The sequence below is a fragment of the Python bivittatus genome, unplaced genomic scaffold, assembly GCF_059951505.1.
Source record: "Python bivittatus isolate LINGU-HERP-01145 unplaced genomic scaffold, Pbiv_v1 ctg000410_np1212, whole genome shotgun sequence".
Taxonomy (NCBI): Eukaryota; Metazoa; Chordata; class Lepidosauria; order Squamata; family Pythonidae; genus Python; species Python bivittatus.
The window spans coordinates 13965995-13984456 of NW_028277067.1; the positions used below are offsets into that span (position 1 = coordinate 13965995).

An 18462-nucleotide genomic window follows, 5' to 3' on the forward strand; every position below is an offset into this window, starting at 1 on the left:
TAATGACTGCATCGCTTAGTGACCTAAATTCCAGTCCCAATTATGGTTGTTAAGCAAGGACTACCTGTATTACATAGGTACTAACTTGTCCTGAACACTAAGGCTTATAGGAAATTAGTGCTAAGAAAAAGTTTCCTGTTGGAGTGGATGAAATGTTCAGATTTGTTTCATGATACTGTATTGTCTTTTTTTTTTTTTTTTGCTTTGCAGTGTATTTTCGCATTTATCTATGATTAAGCAAAAAAGCCAGGATATTCCTCCTTTCTAAAGCAACATTCTTATGTTTAGTCAAAGATTTTAAGTACTTGTAAAATGATAAAAGGTAAAGCCAAATATCTTTAGGGTAGAGAAAAATAGACTTTATACTCTTTTTATAGGATCAGAGATGAGCTTGCTAGTTGAATGCCTAGAAAGATACAAACTACATTTTGAATGATTTTGTTCAATTTAACTTTCTTTACATTGTTCTTGTATTTTAGTGCATTTTCTGTTGTACTCAATTTACACACTAAAGCTATGTTTTATGAATAGTGTAAGTTTTGATTAAGTCAGGATCAGTGTGAACGACCACTTTTAAATTGTTTTGCAGTATAATAGCACCCTCCACTCCCCTAACAGAGAAGACATTCTGAGTATGCTGTATAAGCTATCCGCGTGCAATTGCTTTTATCCTATTTTCGCTGTTTTGACTGAGGAGAAACGGAATGCTACCAGAGTTAGAGGAAGGAGTGGCATTAATCTTCTGATTCCCCAGAGCCCCCTCTAACCATAATTGCTGGAAAGCGGCAATAGTTTCCTCCCAGGTGTTTCTTTGGAAACACAAGAAAATTATAGTGTAAATTGGATTAATATAATCTGTCTGTCTCTTTCTCACACATACAAATTCCCCTCAAGCATGTTCCCTCCAGTTCCATTTATTAGTCAGCCTGATACATTCATGCCCATCGCTGCTTCCTAATGGAGTGGGGGCCGTTGTTACAAGCAAATTGCCTAACTGCTCTCTCTTCCCACAGCTATGACTTTGGTTACGGGAACCTATTATTAGACAGATATATAAAAAAAAAGGGAGAAGGCCAATTAATCCCCACTGACACACTGCTATGCTTTTTGGTGCGACCTCCCCTGACAATAGGCATCCTACTCAGAAAGCAGGCCTAAAACTACCAGCTACAGCAGCAGGACTGTTCACATTTTGCTCGTTCCTTGGTTCTACAGGCAGGTCTGAGGCAAACAGGGCAAGAGGAAATGGTACTTCAGTTACAGGGAGAAAAAACAGGCAAACGTCTTTTGCAGAGTGAAGCAGCACAACCCCCTATTTTCATAAAAGTTCACTGGATGTAACGGTATGCGGGCATGACCTTGGGAGACAGGAGGAAGAGCCACAGCCTAGAGAACCACCATGCAGAAGGTTTGTGCTTCTTGGCTGGACTACCTGGAAGGGCCAACATTGGATGAGAATGGCTTCTGATATACAGTGTTCAATGCTTCATCTGCTTCGCTTGATGTCTAACAAAGGAAACTATTAGCTGCTCCGGCTGCTGAAAGTCACTGCCCTTCCTTAAAAGTAACTTTAAAAACAAGGCACACAACAAACTCTGTTTGTTGACAAGACAGAATATTGTCCCACTCTGTAAACACAATAATCCAGCCAGTAACTGTTCCTTAGACTTTTTGAAACTAGTCAGCTGGTCTGACCAGGCAATAAGTCATGCTACTTAGTGAGAAATTGACTATAAACAGATGAGGAACAAAGGCAGTTAGCTGGAATTCTAAAATCAGGCCTCTAGAAAAGACTAGATTCCATAGAAATGAATCATTCATACTACTACTAATAATGGTATGCATAGTGCTTTTGTTATTTTTAGTTTTAAGTCAGGACACAGATGATATCTATGTTTTGTGTCTAGCTATCTCCAACACTGAACAGTTGGAAGGTAGAAACATACATAAAAACCAGTAAAAAAAAGCCTGCCCACCTGTCTTACAACATGAACCAGGATGAAACCTATTTCCTTTAATGATGTATGGTAAAGTTTGGGAAATACTAATATTACTAGTAGCGGTTTCAGTTGACTTTTCCTAATACTAAGAAGAGCCCAACTTGTAGTCCTCTTTAGTTTGTTCTCTCTCAAACTTGGGAAATGGGCACACATGATCCAGCATGGAGAGCAGACCAATCTGTGGGCTGGGCAGAATATCCAGTGAAGTTTAGTTTCAGATCAAATAGTTTATTAACTTCCCAGGAAAAAAGGAGTGGAGTAAAAGCACAAGAAAGTAGCATTCAAAACTAAGAAAATCAAACAGTTCTACATTATCAAGACTACTTAGTCTTGCAAATGCAAACATCTTTTCTCCAAGTAGACCTACCATATCTGGGGTGCAAAAATCTGCAGGGTGCTGGCAAGGAGACACAATAACCTCTATGTCTTTGCTACTGACCATCTGGATATTTGCAGCCCAGATATTGTAGACTTATCTCCAACCTAACTCCATTTTATCTTTCTTAAGAAAGGAAATATTTCCTAATCAACCCGCCTTCTCAGAAACACAGTAGTTAGAAAAATAGAAACAGGTTTGACCTGATCCTGTAGAATGATTTTAATACAAGCAATATTAAGGCATTGTAAAATGCACGTGCATACAATATAAACAGCGAACAAATTTACCCTGAAGAGGGACTTGGGGACAGCGGAAACCAGTTTGCCTAGGAGGTGGCATACCTATGTTTGTAGACTAAGTTCCCCTAAGTACTGTAGTTCCTACAAAAGTTAATGTAATACTTGACTACATACAGTGGTACCTCAGTTCACGAACTTAATTCGTTCCATGACTCTGGTCGCGAACCGAATTGGTCATGAACCGAATCAAATTTCCCCATAAGGTTCAATGTAAATATGGTGAATCCGTTCTGAACCATATGTATTTTTTTTTAAACCACAAAAATATGAAACAAAGTACAGTATGAAGAGAGAGAACGCTAACCTTGCTTGAGGCGACTTCTGGCGTGGAGGACAGGAAGGCGGGTGGGGAGGTGGTTATTGTTTGGAGAGTCCCCCTCGCCTACAGGAAGCCACGACCACGTGTCACAGCAGGGAAAATGGCCGCGGGTCATGTTCGTCACCCGATGTGGAGTTTGCGAACGGAAGCAAAATTTTGCAAACCGTGCTGTTCGTGAACCAAATTGTTCATGAACAGAAGCGTTCATGAACCGAGGTATTACTGTATAAGTGACTAGAAGTCATTTTAAAATGGTATAAAAGTGAAGGAATTAAAAGAATTTAAGAGGAATTGATTACGTTCCATCAAGTTGGTGTTGATTCTTAGAACTAAGGGCAGTAGTTCTCATAGCCTCAATGAGGTTCCATGTCAGCATTTACTAAGATGACTCAGCAGCTACCAGACAATCCCTGTCATAATGTAAGACAAATCAAACATTATTGGTAATAACTAGGGTGCCTTTCCTAGTGGCAACTGGAACTGTGACAGCTGCAAAACACAATCTGTCTATTCTCAGTAACAAGTATGGGTTAGATGTCCTTGGTGACTGAAGATACACTCTAAAATTATGGCCACCTTTCTAGAAGTTGCTGAGAAGGAAAATGTGAACTGGTACCTCAATTTTCTCACAGCAATTTCTCTCTGGGCATTTAATTCCCTCTGGATTGCAGAACAGGGGTAAGTCTTCTCCCCAAATAATAATTCTTCTTCCTCCTCCTCCTCCCCCTCCCCCTCCTCCTCCCCAGACATAAGTCAGAGGAAGAAGCTGCTTTAAATTGTAAGTAGCTTTAACCTCCCTATGATTATTCAGTCTTTCAATGGGTTCACACAACACACTACACTAAAGTATGGCTGGCTACTTTGTGGCTCAGGAAGTTTTCTGAACTGAGCCAATGTGTCAGCTTCTGGTGCAATGTGGTTGTGTTTATGCTTAACCATGTCAGGGGAAAACCTACCAGCTGCACCTGCATTATATGCAATGCTTAGTTTTAATCTTGCTTCAGTTTCTTGGACCTTAATGTGTTGTATAAAAATCAGTCAATTTAACTGTAGTTCAGTGTGTTGTGTGAACTCAGCACACTACAATAACCAAGTTAAGCATGCTGTATAAATATAAGCTGAATGTATGAATGGGGGCAATTAATTCTGTAAATCATGATTAAACAATGAGTTAATCTGTTGTGAAAACACACCTTACTCTCAGCAGCATAAACTGAGAATATGACTGCCACTATCTTTACTTGCTCACCAGTTGTATCCTTCTACAGTGCATCACCTCAGTTTCCCCCAAGTTGATACCCTTTAGATGGCTACTGTATGTTCACACAAATCACTAAACCAGGATTTCTCAAATTGAAATAGAGAGGGGTCACCGTTTTTTAAAAAGCATATCATGCCATGTGCAGGAAAAGTAGCAGCATAAGCACCATCAAAGCATACAGTGGGCTTACACAGGCACAGCAGAAAGCAAGGCCTGAGTGAATTTTGAGAGATGTCTAAACTTATTTTGTGATGTGTAGATGGCTTCCCACTGGCTGGTGACTTCTGGCATGGTGTGTACATCATAGTCTTTGGAGTGTCTATAGAAATGTATGTACTAATGAGGTTCAATATTTTTCTACATTCTTTTCAACTGCTAGTCTTTTAAATAGAAAGGCTGGTAAGGATGAGCGGTGCTATAGTACAGCACAACTAAAAAGCACAAGGTTGGCATAAACTGTTTACTTACATGCTCACTCTCTGACTTTGAACAAGAGTGGTTAATACAATCCTTCAAGAATAAGTAAGTAAAAGATGTCCACTTACTCTTTTCCTACTCAGTCATTGTGAATTTGCACACTGCACTGATTTTGCTAACATGGGATAAACCACAACTTGCTGGTTTCATACATGGTAGAAAGACATACTTTGATTAATAACCCACAATAACTGAGTTAACACATTGCATTGAACTACAAGCATGCTAAATATATTATGGCTTAGTCTGATGCATGAAGCCAGTGGGTGTATTCACACAACATACTGTGTACTTTGCTTAACTATTGTTTATTGAATAAAATACAATGAGCAAGATTCACATAACATGCTAAGCCATAAATGAGGGCTTACAAACTACAGGGGCTGCATTAATACTTTTGGGCTGAGTGGATTACAAGAATCCAGCCACTGTGTAGTGGGGGGACTGGGAGGAAGCAACTAACAAACCTGCTCTTTCCTAGGAAAAGGAGCTGCTACTACAGTAGTAAGTGGAGGCTTCATCCAAGTGGGTCCCACCTGGGCAGTGTGCAGAATCATGGAGTTAATGAAAATGAAAGCACCCCAACAGAGACTGCCAAACTTCTGCTTTTTTTAAAAAAAAAAAGTATTATTGAGAAAAAATAAAACACACAGAAAGTGCTTCAACAAAAAAGTGAAAATACAACAAAGGAAAAAAGAGGTTAATGTCATTATTATAGTAAACAACTACAATTCTATATATACTTATGTAATGCAAATATTCAAGTATGTATTTATTCTAATACTTTTATTCGACTATCATTTTTTTAACCTACGGTATTTTGTATAAATGAGTCCCATAGTTCATTATACTTGTCCATACAAAGTCTACGTCTGTTCGTAAGTGTCACGCGTAATCAGGTCTTCAATCCACAGGGCCCTCCATACAGCGCCAAGCCTCTGCTTGACACAAATCCAGCAAAGGGCACTCACCCATTCACCGTGGCTGCTCTTTCTAGGGCTCCTCCACTGAGCAAGTCCACAGGCAGTGGCCCTCGCCCACGCGCTGCTTCTAGAGGCCCAACCTGCCGCCCACCAGAGACGTTGCGCTTTTCTCCTGCAACGCCTCAGCCCGCTTGGCTGAACTGAAGTCCCTCCCCAACACAGCCCGAGGGCGTAAAGGTGGGAGAAGCTTCCTTCTCTCTTAAAAACTCAGAGGAGGCAGCCGGCGGTCCAGGCTCCCCCGGGACCCCCTTCTTAGCCAATTGTGCCCTCCCTTGCAGGGCTGCAGAGAGGGCTATTCGTTGGTGACTTCCTTTGGGAGGAAAATGAGCAGCGTCAGGCACCCTTTTTCACCATTTGGGTTTCTTCTACGGAGAAGCCTTTCTCCTCTGAAACTCCTCAGTATTTCTCACAGCTTTCCTCAAACGGGCAACTATGTTCATCCGGGCTTCCGCCAACTCCAATCGGCGTGATTTCTTAGAGATGCTACCTTAGATTCTTACAGTCCTGGATTCCTCGTTTGCGAGAAATCGCTTTCCTAAAAGAAAACCGAAACTGGTCTCCTGGGGGGGTCATTTCTTTGAGCCTACGCGCGCGTCTTCGGAAAAAACCCGTGGAATCGAGAATAATATCCCTCCCCGATGAAACCAGAAGGAGGCGTGCCCAGCTGAAGACGTTTGAGCCGGGAAATCGAAACTAAATGTACGACACGGAGGAAGCTCGTAACCTCCCTTTTTTACCGCTCGATTGAGGCGGGGGTCCCATTGAGAAAGAGGTAGGTAGGTAATTCTGATTCGGGAGGGGGGCTCGGCGGTCGGTCTCTTTCCCCAGGGATAAAAGTGGCGAAGTCTCCCGCAAGTGCTCCCCACCCTCCAAATCTGAAATCGAAGAATAATACGCGAGGCCTATCGAGTTCCTCTGTGTGGGATTTCCAAAATTTGCAGAGCAATCTGATATTTACTCCGAAGTAAATTCCCCCGCCCCCCACACTCTCAAATGGGAAGTGGCCGAGGGTTGCCGAAAAGGATTGTGCAAGTCTTCCATCTTTTTTTTGTTTAAAGATGCTGGGGGGAACAGCGGAGGGCTACGAGTCAGAGAGGTGGTGGTTGTGGATGAGAAAGGGTATTGCAAGAGGAGCAGTGCCCTGTTTAGAAGTACCGGGGGGAGCAGCCTAAATTCAGTACCACTTAGAGCTTTTCTCGAGCAATTACCCTGTAGATGTGTTTGGACTACAGTTCCCATGCTGATGAGGGAATTCTGGAAGGTGTAGTCATCAGAACTCTGGACAGCTACAGATTGGGGAAGTAGTAGGGCATGGCAAGAGATTACAAACAATCCAGGATGTTGCATTCCCAAAAGTTCTCTCCGTGCATGGAAAGCATTTTTTTCCACACTTCCCCAGTGCATTGTGGTTCATTGTTCTGTCTTCTTCCCTCCCAGATTTAAACTGTGACACCATATCTGCAATCCTCGATGGGGGCTCAGAAGCCTCTCATTGTGCCCTGGCTGGTAGAGCAATTGGACACCCAGCGATACCCAGGTGTGTCCTGGCTCAACGCAGAAAGAACACTCTTCCGAGTGCCGTGGAAGCATGGCTCACGCCAGAGCATTAGCCCAGAGGATTTTCAGATCTTTGAGGTAAGCTTGTGGAGATTTCTTGCCCTGTTGGATGTGTGCCACATCCCATGCCAACAGGATGATGGCTCTTGTGGTTCAATGTATTCGCATGACACCCAATTAGGGAAGTCCTGTCTGAACCTTCAATCATAGAGGTTCACTATATCTTCTCCTGACTCTGCATTCTTCAGTTGGTGGTAGCCAGTATTTGGACTTGCAGATGAAGTCTTCATGTTTAGCTTTTTCTGATGGCTCTCTGCATTATGAGCCTTTTGTTGTTGTTATGGTCCTTTGAGTCAATCTGGACTCCTGGTGATTACATGGACAGGACTGTCAGCCCTACAAGGTAGACCAGATCAGGAAACCCAGGTCTGAGAGAGAATGACTGGCCCAAAGTCACCCAGCTGGCTTTCATGCTTACTCAAGTTTCCCTGTTTCTAGTCCAGTTCCTTTAACCATCAAACCAATAAGTCTGTGGGGACCCCTGAATAGTTATTGTTGAATCTCTAGAGGATCCTTTTCCAAACTGGGGCCCTTGAGTTGTGTTGGACTCCCATAATTCTCCAGCCAAGATGGCCAAGAGCTGAGGAAGTATTTAAAGTTTATCATGTAGTATTTAAGTATTTAAAGGTTATCAGGCTCAGAGGGCATCAAGGAGATAAGATTGCACTATGGCAGAGATGCACATCTGAGCCCCCCAATGGCTTTTATTGTGATAGAAAGGAGAAACGATTTGAGACATGACTGGAGAGAAATAAAATCAACCATATTTAAGTTTCATTACGTTTTTGTCTCTTGGCCTCCAAAAGGTTAGGTGTCCATTTGCTAGAGCAGTTTTTCTCAATCCCGGGAACATGCTGGCTAGGGAATTCTGGGAATTCAAATCCACACATCTTAAAGTTTTTCAGATTGAGAAACACTGTGGGAGGGGGTGGGTAGACAACCCTGGAGTGGCATGGTGCAGAACAGAAACTGCAGCGAATGGGACAGTGACATAACATGGCCAGAGCAGAGCTGTCTGCTTTTTTCTTAGATTTTCAGAGGAATAGGTTGGAGGATTTTGTGGGTGTGTGGGCATGCAATGCATGTACAATAGGAGCAGAGCTTTTATCATTGTCTTGCAAATTTTGACATCCCAAGGGGGGATAAGGGACATAATGTGTGCCATTCATGTGAATGATATAATCATCATCATTTGCATATTGGTGTCATGACTCATTGATACCATGGTGGCTTCTACTGGACACCTGTATCCCTTTGTCAGCCCCACTTGGTAGACCAGACCAAGAAATCTACACAGGGAGGCTAAAACTACTTTTACTGAAACTGGCTATAATAACAGAATCTTATAAGTCTGATTGTGTTGTACTTCCTTCTACTACTTACGGTTCAGTGAATTAGGGAGATGTCTGTCTGAGATGCTTCCTAATATTATCTACCTCTTGTGGACTTGATCTTATCTCTCAAGGTTATCTGCCTTACTCTCTACACCCCTAGATATCTGTCTAGGCATCTGATTACTAAGCCATATATTTTAGCCACTTTCAGAGGGTAATACTGTTGGTTTTTTGCATCAAAATCTACAGAGTATTATGGTTTGTTAAAGACTAAGAAACTTACTGCTGCATAAACTTTCCTAGATCATATGACTTGGTTCCCCCAACATGCTAAGCAAATCAGATTTTTGTATATGTGTGAACTCAGTCATGTGCTGGCTTGATGGGGAGCATGGAGTAAGAGAAGCCAGGTTTGACAATTGTGGAATCTACTATGGTGGGTTTTCTTACCTAATGCCTCTCTGCCTAGGACTGGGCCATTGTTAGAAGCCTTTACAACCCAGGAACGGATCCTCGAACTCCTTCAGAATGGAAGAGAAACTTTCGCTCTGCCCTGAACAGAAAAGATGGTATTGAGATGGTGAAGGATAACAGCACTGACTCTAAAGATCCTCACAAAGTGTATAAAATCAACCATAATATTGCCAGTAAGGAATTAACCTCAGAAAGGTTGGCAGCTTCAAATGACAATGTAATTTAAAGGAGGGGGAATTGTGGATCAGAGTGAAAGAGCACTTGTCTGTGATTTTCTTGCATAGATCTAAACGGTCCAGCTGTGGGGGCAGCCAGTATAGAGGTCAGTGATGCACCCTTGGTTCCAGCTGAAAGTAGGAGGCCCTGGGGAATAAGTTCATCTTCTAGTCAGGTCAGTGCTTCTCTGTGTCACCTACCTACCGACTCTCAGGCTCCCTTCCTTTGCTAGAGCTTTCCAGACACTCAACATAGCATGTTGCCCCCTGGCAGAATGAAGTTGTGGCATCTTCTTATATCTTTAAAGGTTTAACCCAGCACCACTTTCTCCCTCCTTTCCAACAGCTTCTCAGAAGCCTTGCTTTGTGCTTCTCATGCTTAATGCTAGGTGGCAGTGCTTACTGACATATATTCCATTTCTGTCCTAAGGAATGTTAGCTCCTAACATAGCTCACGCACCAGAATGGAAAAATGAGAATAGAAAGAAGAACCTGGGGCTGGGTATCACTCAGGATGGAGAGGGAGGGTGAGAGACTAGATGCTTTTTCTGATCTTTCATCCTGTTCTTCAGGATGAAACACTGGAGGATGTGCTGAATTCCCTGGATCTCTCCAGTCCTGATAAAAGTGAGTGATAGGGATCAAAAGGATCATATTAAATATTTATTTTCATGAAGGTGAAGATAATAAGTGGAGATACCATTTGTATAGATTGCAAGATACAGCCTTTAATAAAACAAAGATGAAATCTTCTGAGACTCTCCTTGGAATGGTCAGAAACACTTCACTGATTTCAGTACAGTCAAGTAAGTAGTACAGTTCAAAAAGAATTGCAGAAAACAGGTGGAACACTTAGAGACTTGACCACATTTGAAATTTTTATAACACAAAATATAGAACAGTTTTGGGGCTTGTATATAAAGTTGACACTGAAATATTCACAAAACAAGTTAAACTGTATTTCAGTGCATGCAGAATCTAAATTAATAGGCAACAGTGGGAACATCAGTGGAAGACAAATTTACTTAGAGAAAATTAGTGCAAGATGTTTTTTATTGGTATATTGCTCCTAGGTTGACAGCTAAAATGGATAATGTTAATGTTAAAAAAAACAGTTGAAAATGTAATAATCAGGTTGGAGAATTCTTTCATATCTGGTAGCAGTGTCATAAAGCCCAGCAATTTTAGAAGGTTATTTACCATAAAATGAAACAAATTTTAAGTATTGACTTTTCTTTCTCACCAGCATCTCTAAGCTTTGTATTCCTACAAAGAATACTGAGTTGGCTTTGTATGTGATAACAGCTACTAGTATATTTTATGTTTTCCACTGGAAATTATACTCAATTCCTTCTTTAGAGGACAGGCAAACCAAGCTCTGGGTGTATACATTAATGTCAAAATTTCATATTTAAAAAGTCTGACATTATTATTAACTTAACCTGGAAACCAATTATGAATTATAATTTTGCACATAGACTTCTGCTATACTACATTCAGCGTTTGGGTTCTCTTAATAAAAGTTTTTAAAGCTCTAGATTTGTCTACTTAGTTACAAAGTTATCCTCAGACTGTTTCAGATTAGTTAGAAATCATTATTTTGACTAATGATCCTTATATTGGCTGTTAAGAAAAACAATTTCTGACTTGAGTGTCAAATTGATGTAAGATTGCCTTTATATATTTTTATAATTTGTACATCCCATTTTTTTTGTTTTTCTCCTTTTTTTTTTTTTACTCATGCTCTTAAGTATCTTTAAAATAAAATGTTCAAAAGGGATCAAAAGGTTGGGCAGGTGCTTGAGAAATAAATGGTCAAAAGGGAGGGAGCAAATTAGGCTATTTTGCATTTTAAAGAAGTCCAAGTTTTGCCTTGTATGTTGTGGTATGAAGTTTTCTTTTTGTCTTTCTGTCTTCTACAATACTTCACTTTTAGCCCTAGGAGAAGACTGTCCGGGGTGGTTTGAAACTCTGTCTCCATCCAAATTGGATCTGGCTATTTCTACAATGCCAGTAACCCCATTGGAACAAACTGGGGGAACTGATGAAATTGGTAAGCTTCCTGGATCCAGGGGAAATTCTTAGTTGTCTTGCAGTCAAAGAAGTTCCATGCACACAGAATGGTAAGCCAAAGCCAGACAAACCATATTGACTTGATACAGAGAATGAATTCAGTGTTGAGCTTTGAAAACTACGTTTTATGCTTTAATGTTGTATGAACCATGACCTTATCACCTTAGCATCATGTGCCAATCCAGACATTGTAGAAAGAAAATCATATTATGGAATACAAAGACTTTTTATCCCTTCCTCTGTTGAGGAGGAATAATGATCAGATTAAGTCTCCATTTTCACTTAATATAAAGAGTCCTTGTTTTCTTAATTATTGAGAATCACGAATGACATTTGGAACAAGGACAAGAATTGGTTTGGGAATTGGAATGTTCTAAAGAGGCATTGTTGGAGGGTGAAGAAACTTCTAATACAACAGTGCAGAGAAATACTATAAAAAGCTTAACGGTAGTTGTCCAGCTAGCTTTCTATCTTTTGGCTAAGGTGCACTGTTTTTTTTTTCCCTGTCTGAAAAAATTTCAACTATTCAGACAAATGGGATCAATCTATTAGAAAAAGTAGAGGTTTCAGCATCATTTTAGTCGAATATTTTCAAGCAGTTTTCTTTTAAACCTAAGCCTTTGTAGTGGAATGGAACAGAAACTTTACTAAGTAAGTTTCACTCCAAGTTCTGCCCATGATGGAGCCAGTTCTGGTCAATAATGTTTGAGGCTTGTGATAAATTATGCAGCTAGAGTAAAACTTTCAAGCTTCCACTCTACTAGATAAAAATCTGCTTGCGCTCTCAAGATCTGAACCCTAGACCCCTTAAATCAGGAGTCTGGCAGCATCTTTTCTGACCAACTAATTTTATTAAAAGGTGTAACCTTTTATGAGCTGCAGCTCACTTCATGAGATGCTTAGAGTGATACAGGATTTAAATTGAGACAAGACCCTGGGGGATGGGGGAGGAAGGTAATTGCCCAAATAATGATGCAGAAATTATTGTTCTTCCATAGATTTCCAAATCTCAGCATTTTAGGTTCCTTGAATGAATGTAGTTGTATGCCTGCAAGTATGAGTATTAGTATTTATTTATTTTGTTCTGTAAAGTCCCATATACAGGGATAGGGGCAGACAACACAATTTGCTGTGGAGGCCCACCTTCATCCAATTTAGAATTGAATCCATCCATTGCCACAATCCTACCGTTGGAACAACTGATGGCAACCCAGGAGTTTGGTAAGTTTCCTGAATCTAGAGGAAGAAATAGGTCCTTTTGCAGGACAGCAGTGAGAAATTTTCCTATTTTTGATAAGAGAATCCCGGCATTTTAAGAAATTGTCGATATGGCTCTTCAGACGTTGCTGGGCTACCCATTCCAGCAGGCCCCGCCAGCAGAGCCAGGGCTGAAGAGAGTTGGAGGTTGGTAGTTTAGCAACATTTAGAGAGTCTCAGATTCCCTGGCACCAGTATACTGCAGTGGTGGTAGAGTTTAAACTTTCTTCAGTTTTGCTTGTTTCACAGCAGTAAATGTTTCGTGTGTGGGTGAACTGAAGTTGAATTAATAAAAATACTGCCTCAGCCTTGATAATTTGGAATTCTTTCTATTTAGAGACGGATTTTGAGGTTCGTACTTTTTATCGGGGTCGTCTGGTCCTCAGTGAAGTGTTCAGGAATTCACGAGGCCTGTGCTTTGTGCCTCCTGGTGTCTCTGGCAATTGTCCTGGTTTGGCGGATGTGTTACTGCCTGACCCCGCCATTTTGAGCGATCAGCTGCAAGCATCATTCACACGTCGCCTTCTCAAAGGAGTGGCTCCAGGTGTGCTGCTCTGTATTGAGGGGAACCAGTTGTGTGGCATGCGCAAAGGCACTTGCCATGTCTTTTGGAGCCTGTCTGAGATGCCGGGAGATGGGGTCCTGCATGGAGAGCTGCTGAAGGAACAGTTTGCTCCCATCTTCAACCTGCAGCTGTTTGTATCAGGTATACTGAGACAGTTCTTACCCGCCCCCTAAGAGCTCTTATCCAGATGTCTCTGCTAATTTTACTTTAAAGTAACCACTAAATGTTTGCCCCAAGTTGCCTTCATTGACCTTTGGCTATTAAAAGAGGGCCTGCATACTTTCCAGATGTAATCCATCCCAAAATTTCAGAAGCTTGAACTTAAAATCACACTACCGGCTCCTTTTAAGCAAAGATAAGGGCTGAAAAGTAAGTGAAATTGATCAGCCATATGTTTCCTTATCTTTTTCCAAACATGCAGGACATGATAATCATTACCAGGTTAATTAGCTACTTCTTTTGAAAGCAGAGGATCCCTAATTTCATTTATAGCTGAGATTCTGGGTCTGTCCAGATGTTGGGACAACAGCTCCCATCAGTCCTAAGCATTAGGCATGCTAGCAGAACCTGTTGAAACGAAAGGTCCACAGCTTCCCCATCCCTATCCTAATAAAACAGCAGAGCCTTTATAAATGATGGATCAGAAACCCCTGTCTTTGACATGAATAGTTATATTCTTTTGCAGCCAAAAGTCCCATTCCCTTAGCAAAAATATGTTGGGTGCAGAACCCAGGGGCTGAGTTTGTACAACATGCTAAACCCAGGTTAACAAAACAGTGTAACATGCAGTGCTCAGAGAAATAAAAAATGTCACGTGATGTCTTGGTTCATCCTACCAACTGTAGACCCCATTTTAGTGTAGTTTAGCATGTTATGTGATAGTTGGGGCTGCCCATATTTTCTCTCTTTCACACACATGCAGATATGCAACCAGGCTATGTTTGTGCATAACATGTAAACTACGATTCACACACTATGGAAAGCCGTTACAGGTTTTTATGATTGGTTAGGGGGCATATGTAGGCTACCTACACCTGACTTACAGCTGTGTGCCTGTTCTTGCCATGCCTTTCTCTGATCAATGGTCCATAGATAGTTGAACTTCTTGGGAAGCGATGGGTGGGTGTGGGTCTTCATTCATCTGGACTTGGAAAAGTGGTGACTATATTGATTTCTTCTAAATTCTTGAGATTTCACTGCTCCCTTTTGTTAAGCTTGAAGTATCTCCCAAAGATACTTGGTGGTATAAGCATGATTTTCTCACCATGTGCAGACACTAATTGGGGAGCAGGTTTTGTATTTTCTTGTGGTGAGGCAACCAAGTACTAAAAAAAACCCACCTACCTCTCTTTCTTCCCTCAGAATTGATTGGATACATTGAGGGGCGCAATGATTCTCCTAATTATACTCGGTGGTTATGCTTTGGGGAGACATGGCCTGACTTCAATCGCTCCTGGAAGAAAAAACTGATCATGGTACAAGTAAGTGCCTATGTAGTTTAATTAAAGAGTAACAGACCTCAATAGTAAGAGAGCTATGAAGTGCTCTGTGCTGGGAATTGTGTTCGGCATCTTCACCTTTAGCAGAGCAACTAACACACCTTTTAGCCAGAATTTCACTATTAATGATTTTAGTTATGATGGTTTAAATTGTTGTGGTTTTCTCAAGTTGTTTGCTACTTTGAGCACTTGATAAATAGAAAGGACACAACTTGAATAAATAAAAATACAAGTGCAATTAAAATTGGTTTAGGGGTATGCCTTTCAATAGACAAAATTATCACTTCATTTAAAAAAAAATGGTCCTGCAAACTAGAAATCTAGTTTTAAAAAACAGAGGTAGCCAAATACACTGGCATGTTCTATTGTGATATATTTTTTCCTGTCCTCTGGGTGAAAACTTACATTTTGTCCAAAGTCTGATTGGCATTATACTTTCTCTAAATACAGTTGCTTAGTTTGAGATTCCTTTAAGTTTTTAAAAATGGAAGCTGAGACTCTGCAGCCAAAGGTAAATACTATATGCTAATATTCACTGAATGTAGAACTGAAAAATTCATAGCAGTATAAAATACAGTATATTATTTTTCAAAGTTTCTGTAATTCTATGGCTGGTGTGGGTCTTCCGGGCTGTGTGGCCGTGTTCTGGAAGTTTTGTTTCCTAACGTTTCCTGTCTCTGTTCCTGCCCTCTGAAGATGCCGGTCACAGATGCTGGCGAAACATTAGGAAACAAAACTTCCAGAACATGGCCACACAGCCCGGAAGACTCACACCAGCCATCGTATTCCGGCCATGAAAGCCTTCGACAATACATTTTCTGTAATTCTCCTTCTAATTTCTACACAAAAGAGAAATTGCTAGTCACTATGGAGACGCTGACAGGATGGTGTTGGTGGGACACAATCCTCCATTTTTGTGTGGATTTAAAAGAGTCACACCTTGAGAAGCTGTATATGATAGGTCTGTTAGGGATTCTAACTCTTGCCAAGAAAAACGTTTTTTAGTTCCATGGCTAAAATGGACTTTGTCTTTTCTACCTATCTGTGGCTCAATTCAGATACCATTTGAGGGAGAATTAACTATTTCTGTATTTACAGAACCATGTTGGCCTTTTTCTCCAAGTGCAGAAGAATATATAGTTTGTCCTCAAACTGGGGTTGCTGTGCTTGACCACAAGGGCACACAATAGTCCCCTTAGAACTGAAAGCTTCTCATCTCCTGAGCAGGAAGGAAGAACTGTGTCCATTTGTGGCTATTGTGCGCTGTGGCTGTGCTGCTTGCTATCATCTGATTCATACATTGCAATTATGTGCCATCCAGTCAGTGTTGATTCTAAACAACCACATAGATTTTCTTTAGGGTTACACATTATACTAAGGTAGAATTTGTTTACCCATAGTTTATTAAGTCCAGGGTGGCTTAATTTACCCAACACACTAAGCTTTAGCGTCTACTATATGTGAACCGGACCTGAGTGCCCTCCTTTCCTGTTCTCCCCTTAACATTCAGAAAGACAGTTTTGTTCCACGTTGTGCTGTGCTCTTAGTTCAAGGCAGTTAGAGGACGGGAGAAGCGGCCCTGACTTCTCAGCTTTGAGCAACACTATGAAGGGGAAAGGATTCTTCTTGTGGGGCTAAATTAAAGCAAATCTCAGAAAAGATTGTTGTTTTCCAAGTGTTTCCAAAACTCGGCAGCCAGGGAACAGCCCTGTTCTTTTGGCTGCTCATGAAGGAGCCTTTCTTTAAATCTCTCCTCTCTCTTTTTATTCATTCCTACATTCTGATTGTTGCTGTTTTTTTTCCTCCTTAGTCTCTGCTACTTGTGCGTTAATCCCTTCCAACTTTCTAGGAAAGTCCAAAAGCAAACAAAGCTGTCCATTCTTCAAGGGCTGCAACAGTTGTTGCAGTGCAGTGAACTAAGCTGGGAAATAAACAGGGTGGTGACCTGGTGGCCTTCTGGATGTTGACAGTAGCTCACATCCTTGAGCACTAGCTCTGTTGGCTGGGATTGAAGCAAGCTGAAATCCAGAATCTGGCAAGCCAAAAATGTCCCACTTTTGAATTCCATTATGCACTAGCAGAAGTCAGAGAAGCTAGACTTCCTTTTACACAGTAGCTATGTTCAGACGTATTAAAGCAGAATGTATTTTTTAATTTGTGGCTTAACATGCTATCCAAACCCAGCAATTATAACCTGTACTTTTCCCCATCACATAAAAATTTAGAATTCAGTATTTTACATTCAGAAACAATTTAAGGTTTCTGAAACAATACCTTTGGGGAATCTCTGAAGGGCTTAGCCAAAGGTTTGAGGGCCACATGTGGTACACTTCCAAACTAGAATATTGTGTGACACTAACTAGTTTTGATTTATTCAACAAGCCATGGCTCAACATGTGTGAATCAGGTCTAGATCAGATTTCACACAGAGTTCTACAATTGCAGCTTTCAGAAACGACCACCTTTCAGTAGTAGAGATGAACAAAATTTAAAGAACTGACTATAAGCAGCGTTTTTTCTCTTTCCACTTTCTCCCACCTCCATGTCTAGATAATTCCCAAGGTTTTAGAAACTCTTTGTGAACTGGGCCAAATTTGGGGGGCATCGTCATTAAAAGGTAACGAACCAGACCTAAGGATCTCAGATTCTCTACAATACCACAACTTTCTGGAGCAGTTGCGAAAATGGGAAGAGAAGATGGAGATAAGAGTTTAGGAACTAGCTACCCAGTACATGTTGTCCACAGTCGGCTGCAGCTACCTTTGGATTCTTCTGTTCTACAGCACAATGACATTTTGTCTTTCCTGTGAAAAGGTGAACACTGAAAACTGAAATGTAGCCTGGAATTCTACTGGACTTTTTAAGTCAATTGAATTATTGCTTCCCTCCTTCCCCCACAACTCTCCAGCGTTATGGTTTTGGGTCTGCATACTGTCTAGAATGTAAAAACTATTTTTTTGTGTTTGGTCTAATAAAATAATGCCCAACATTATCTTTATAGGCTGAATGTATTTTTTAAGCCGATTTCCTCCTTTTCTTGTTGATGCTGAGATACAGACACCAGTTTTGATATTAGATGAACCAAATTTCTCATCCATCTCATAAAGACTCCTCTAAGTAGTCCAGCCACATGTAAACATTAATAGCTTTTTTACTGCTTTGTCTATTCTATACAATCTTGGTTTTTTTTCATCCACAGCAGTTTAACACTTAAGACTTAATGATTCATTTGTTGGAATTTTGTCAGACCACAGTCGTGTTTAGTTCCATTTTTATTTGCCTTATTACCAAATCTTAACAAAGGTCAGTCCTTACTCCTGTTGCTACTCTTGCCATTCATAAAGTATTCCAAAGCGTCTCAACTTGATTTCACTCTTCTCATCTCAGTTGGAAACTGAGTGTTACAGTCCAAGATTGAGGGATGTTATAGTCCAATGTATTTGGAGGGCCCAGCCCCCCCATTGCCTACCTCTGTGCTAATTAGCTGTTTCCTCTGTACAGTGAATTTCTGGGCTTGGAATTCTCTCTGCTCTCTTTCGAAAAGTCATTCTTCTGAGTTCAACTTAAATTAGTGTTGCTATTTCAAAAACCTACTTGTGCTATTCTTTTACAGTGGATTGTTTAATTTTGATATGGCACCCTCCAGTTGTGTTTTATTTCATCTCCCAGAATACCTAGCCCAGGTGGTCAATGGCATTTAGAGATTATGG

General features: G+C 40.8%; 2 protein-coding genes across 4 annotated transcripts in view; one reads left to right on the top strand and one right to left on the bottom strand.

Annotated features, from left to right (window-relative positions):
* LASP1 (LIM and SH3 protein 1) overlaps positions 1-5845 on the bottom strand; it is a 55515-nt gene extending 49670 nt beyond the window's left edge. Inside the window, exon 1 of the mRNA XM_088143532.1 lies at positions 5707-5845. The gene's annotated coding sequence lies outside the window, so the exon portion shown is untranslated. The remainder of the gene's footprint in view (positions 1-5706) is intronic.
* A 67-nt stretch (positions 5846-5912) lies between these two features.
* Positions 5913-17757, top strand: IRF3 (interferon regulatory factor 3). Of its 3 annotated transcripts, none has more exons than XM_088143531.1 (10): positions 5913-6490; positions 7156-7353; positions 9139-9316; positions 9428-9534; positions 9931-9985; positions 11295-11411; positions 12524-12652; positions 13026-13394; positions 14616-14734; positions 15851-17445. In XM_088143531.1, the coding sequence occupies exons 2-10, from the start codon at positions 7189-7191 to the stop codon at positions 15890-15892; spliced, it is 1281 nt and encodes a 426-aa protein (XP_087999657.1). In that variant the 5' UTR covers positions 5913-6490; positions 7156-7188; the 3' UTR covers positions 15893-17445. The 3 variants fall into 3 exon arrangements, with proteins under 3 accessions (XP_087999657.1, XP_025019814.1, XP_015742861.1); XM_025164046.2 differs by having other exon boundaries at positions 5914-6494; positions 17303-17757; XM_015887375.3 differs by having other exon boundaries at positions 5915-6490; positions 17303-17757.
* Positions 17758-18462: the final 705 nt, after the last annotated feature.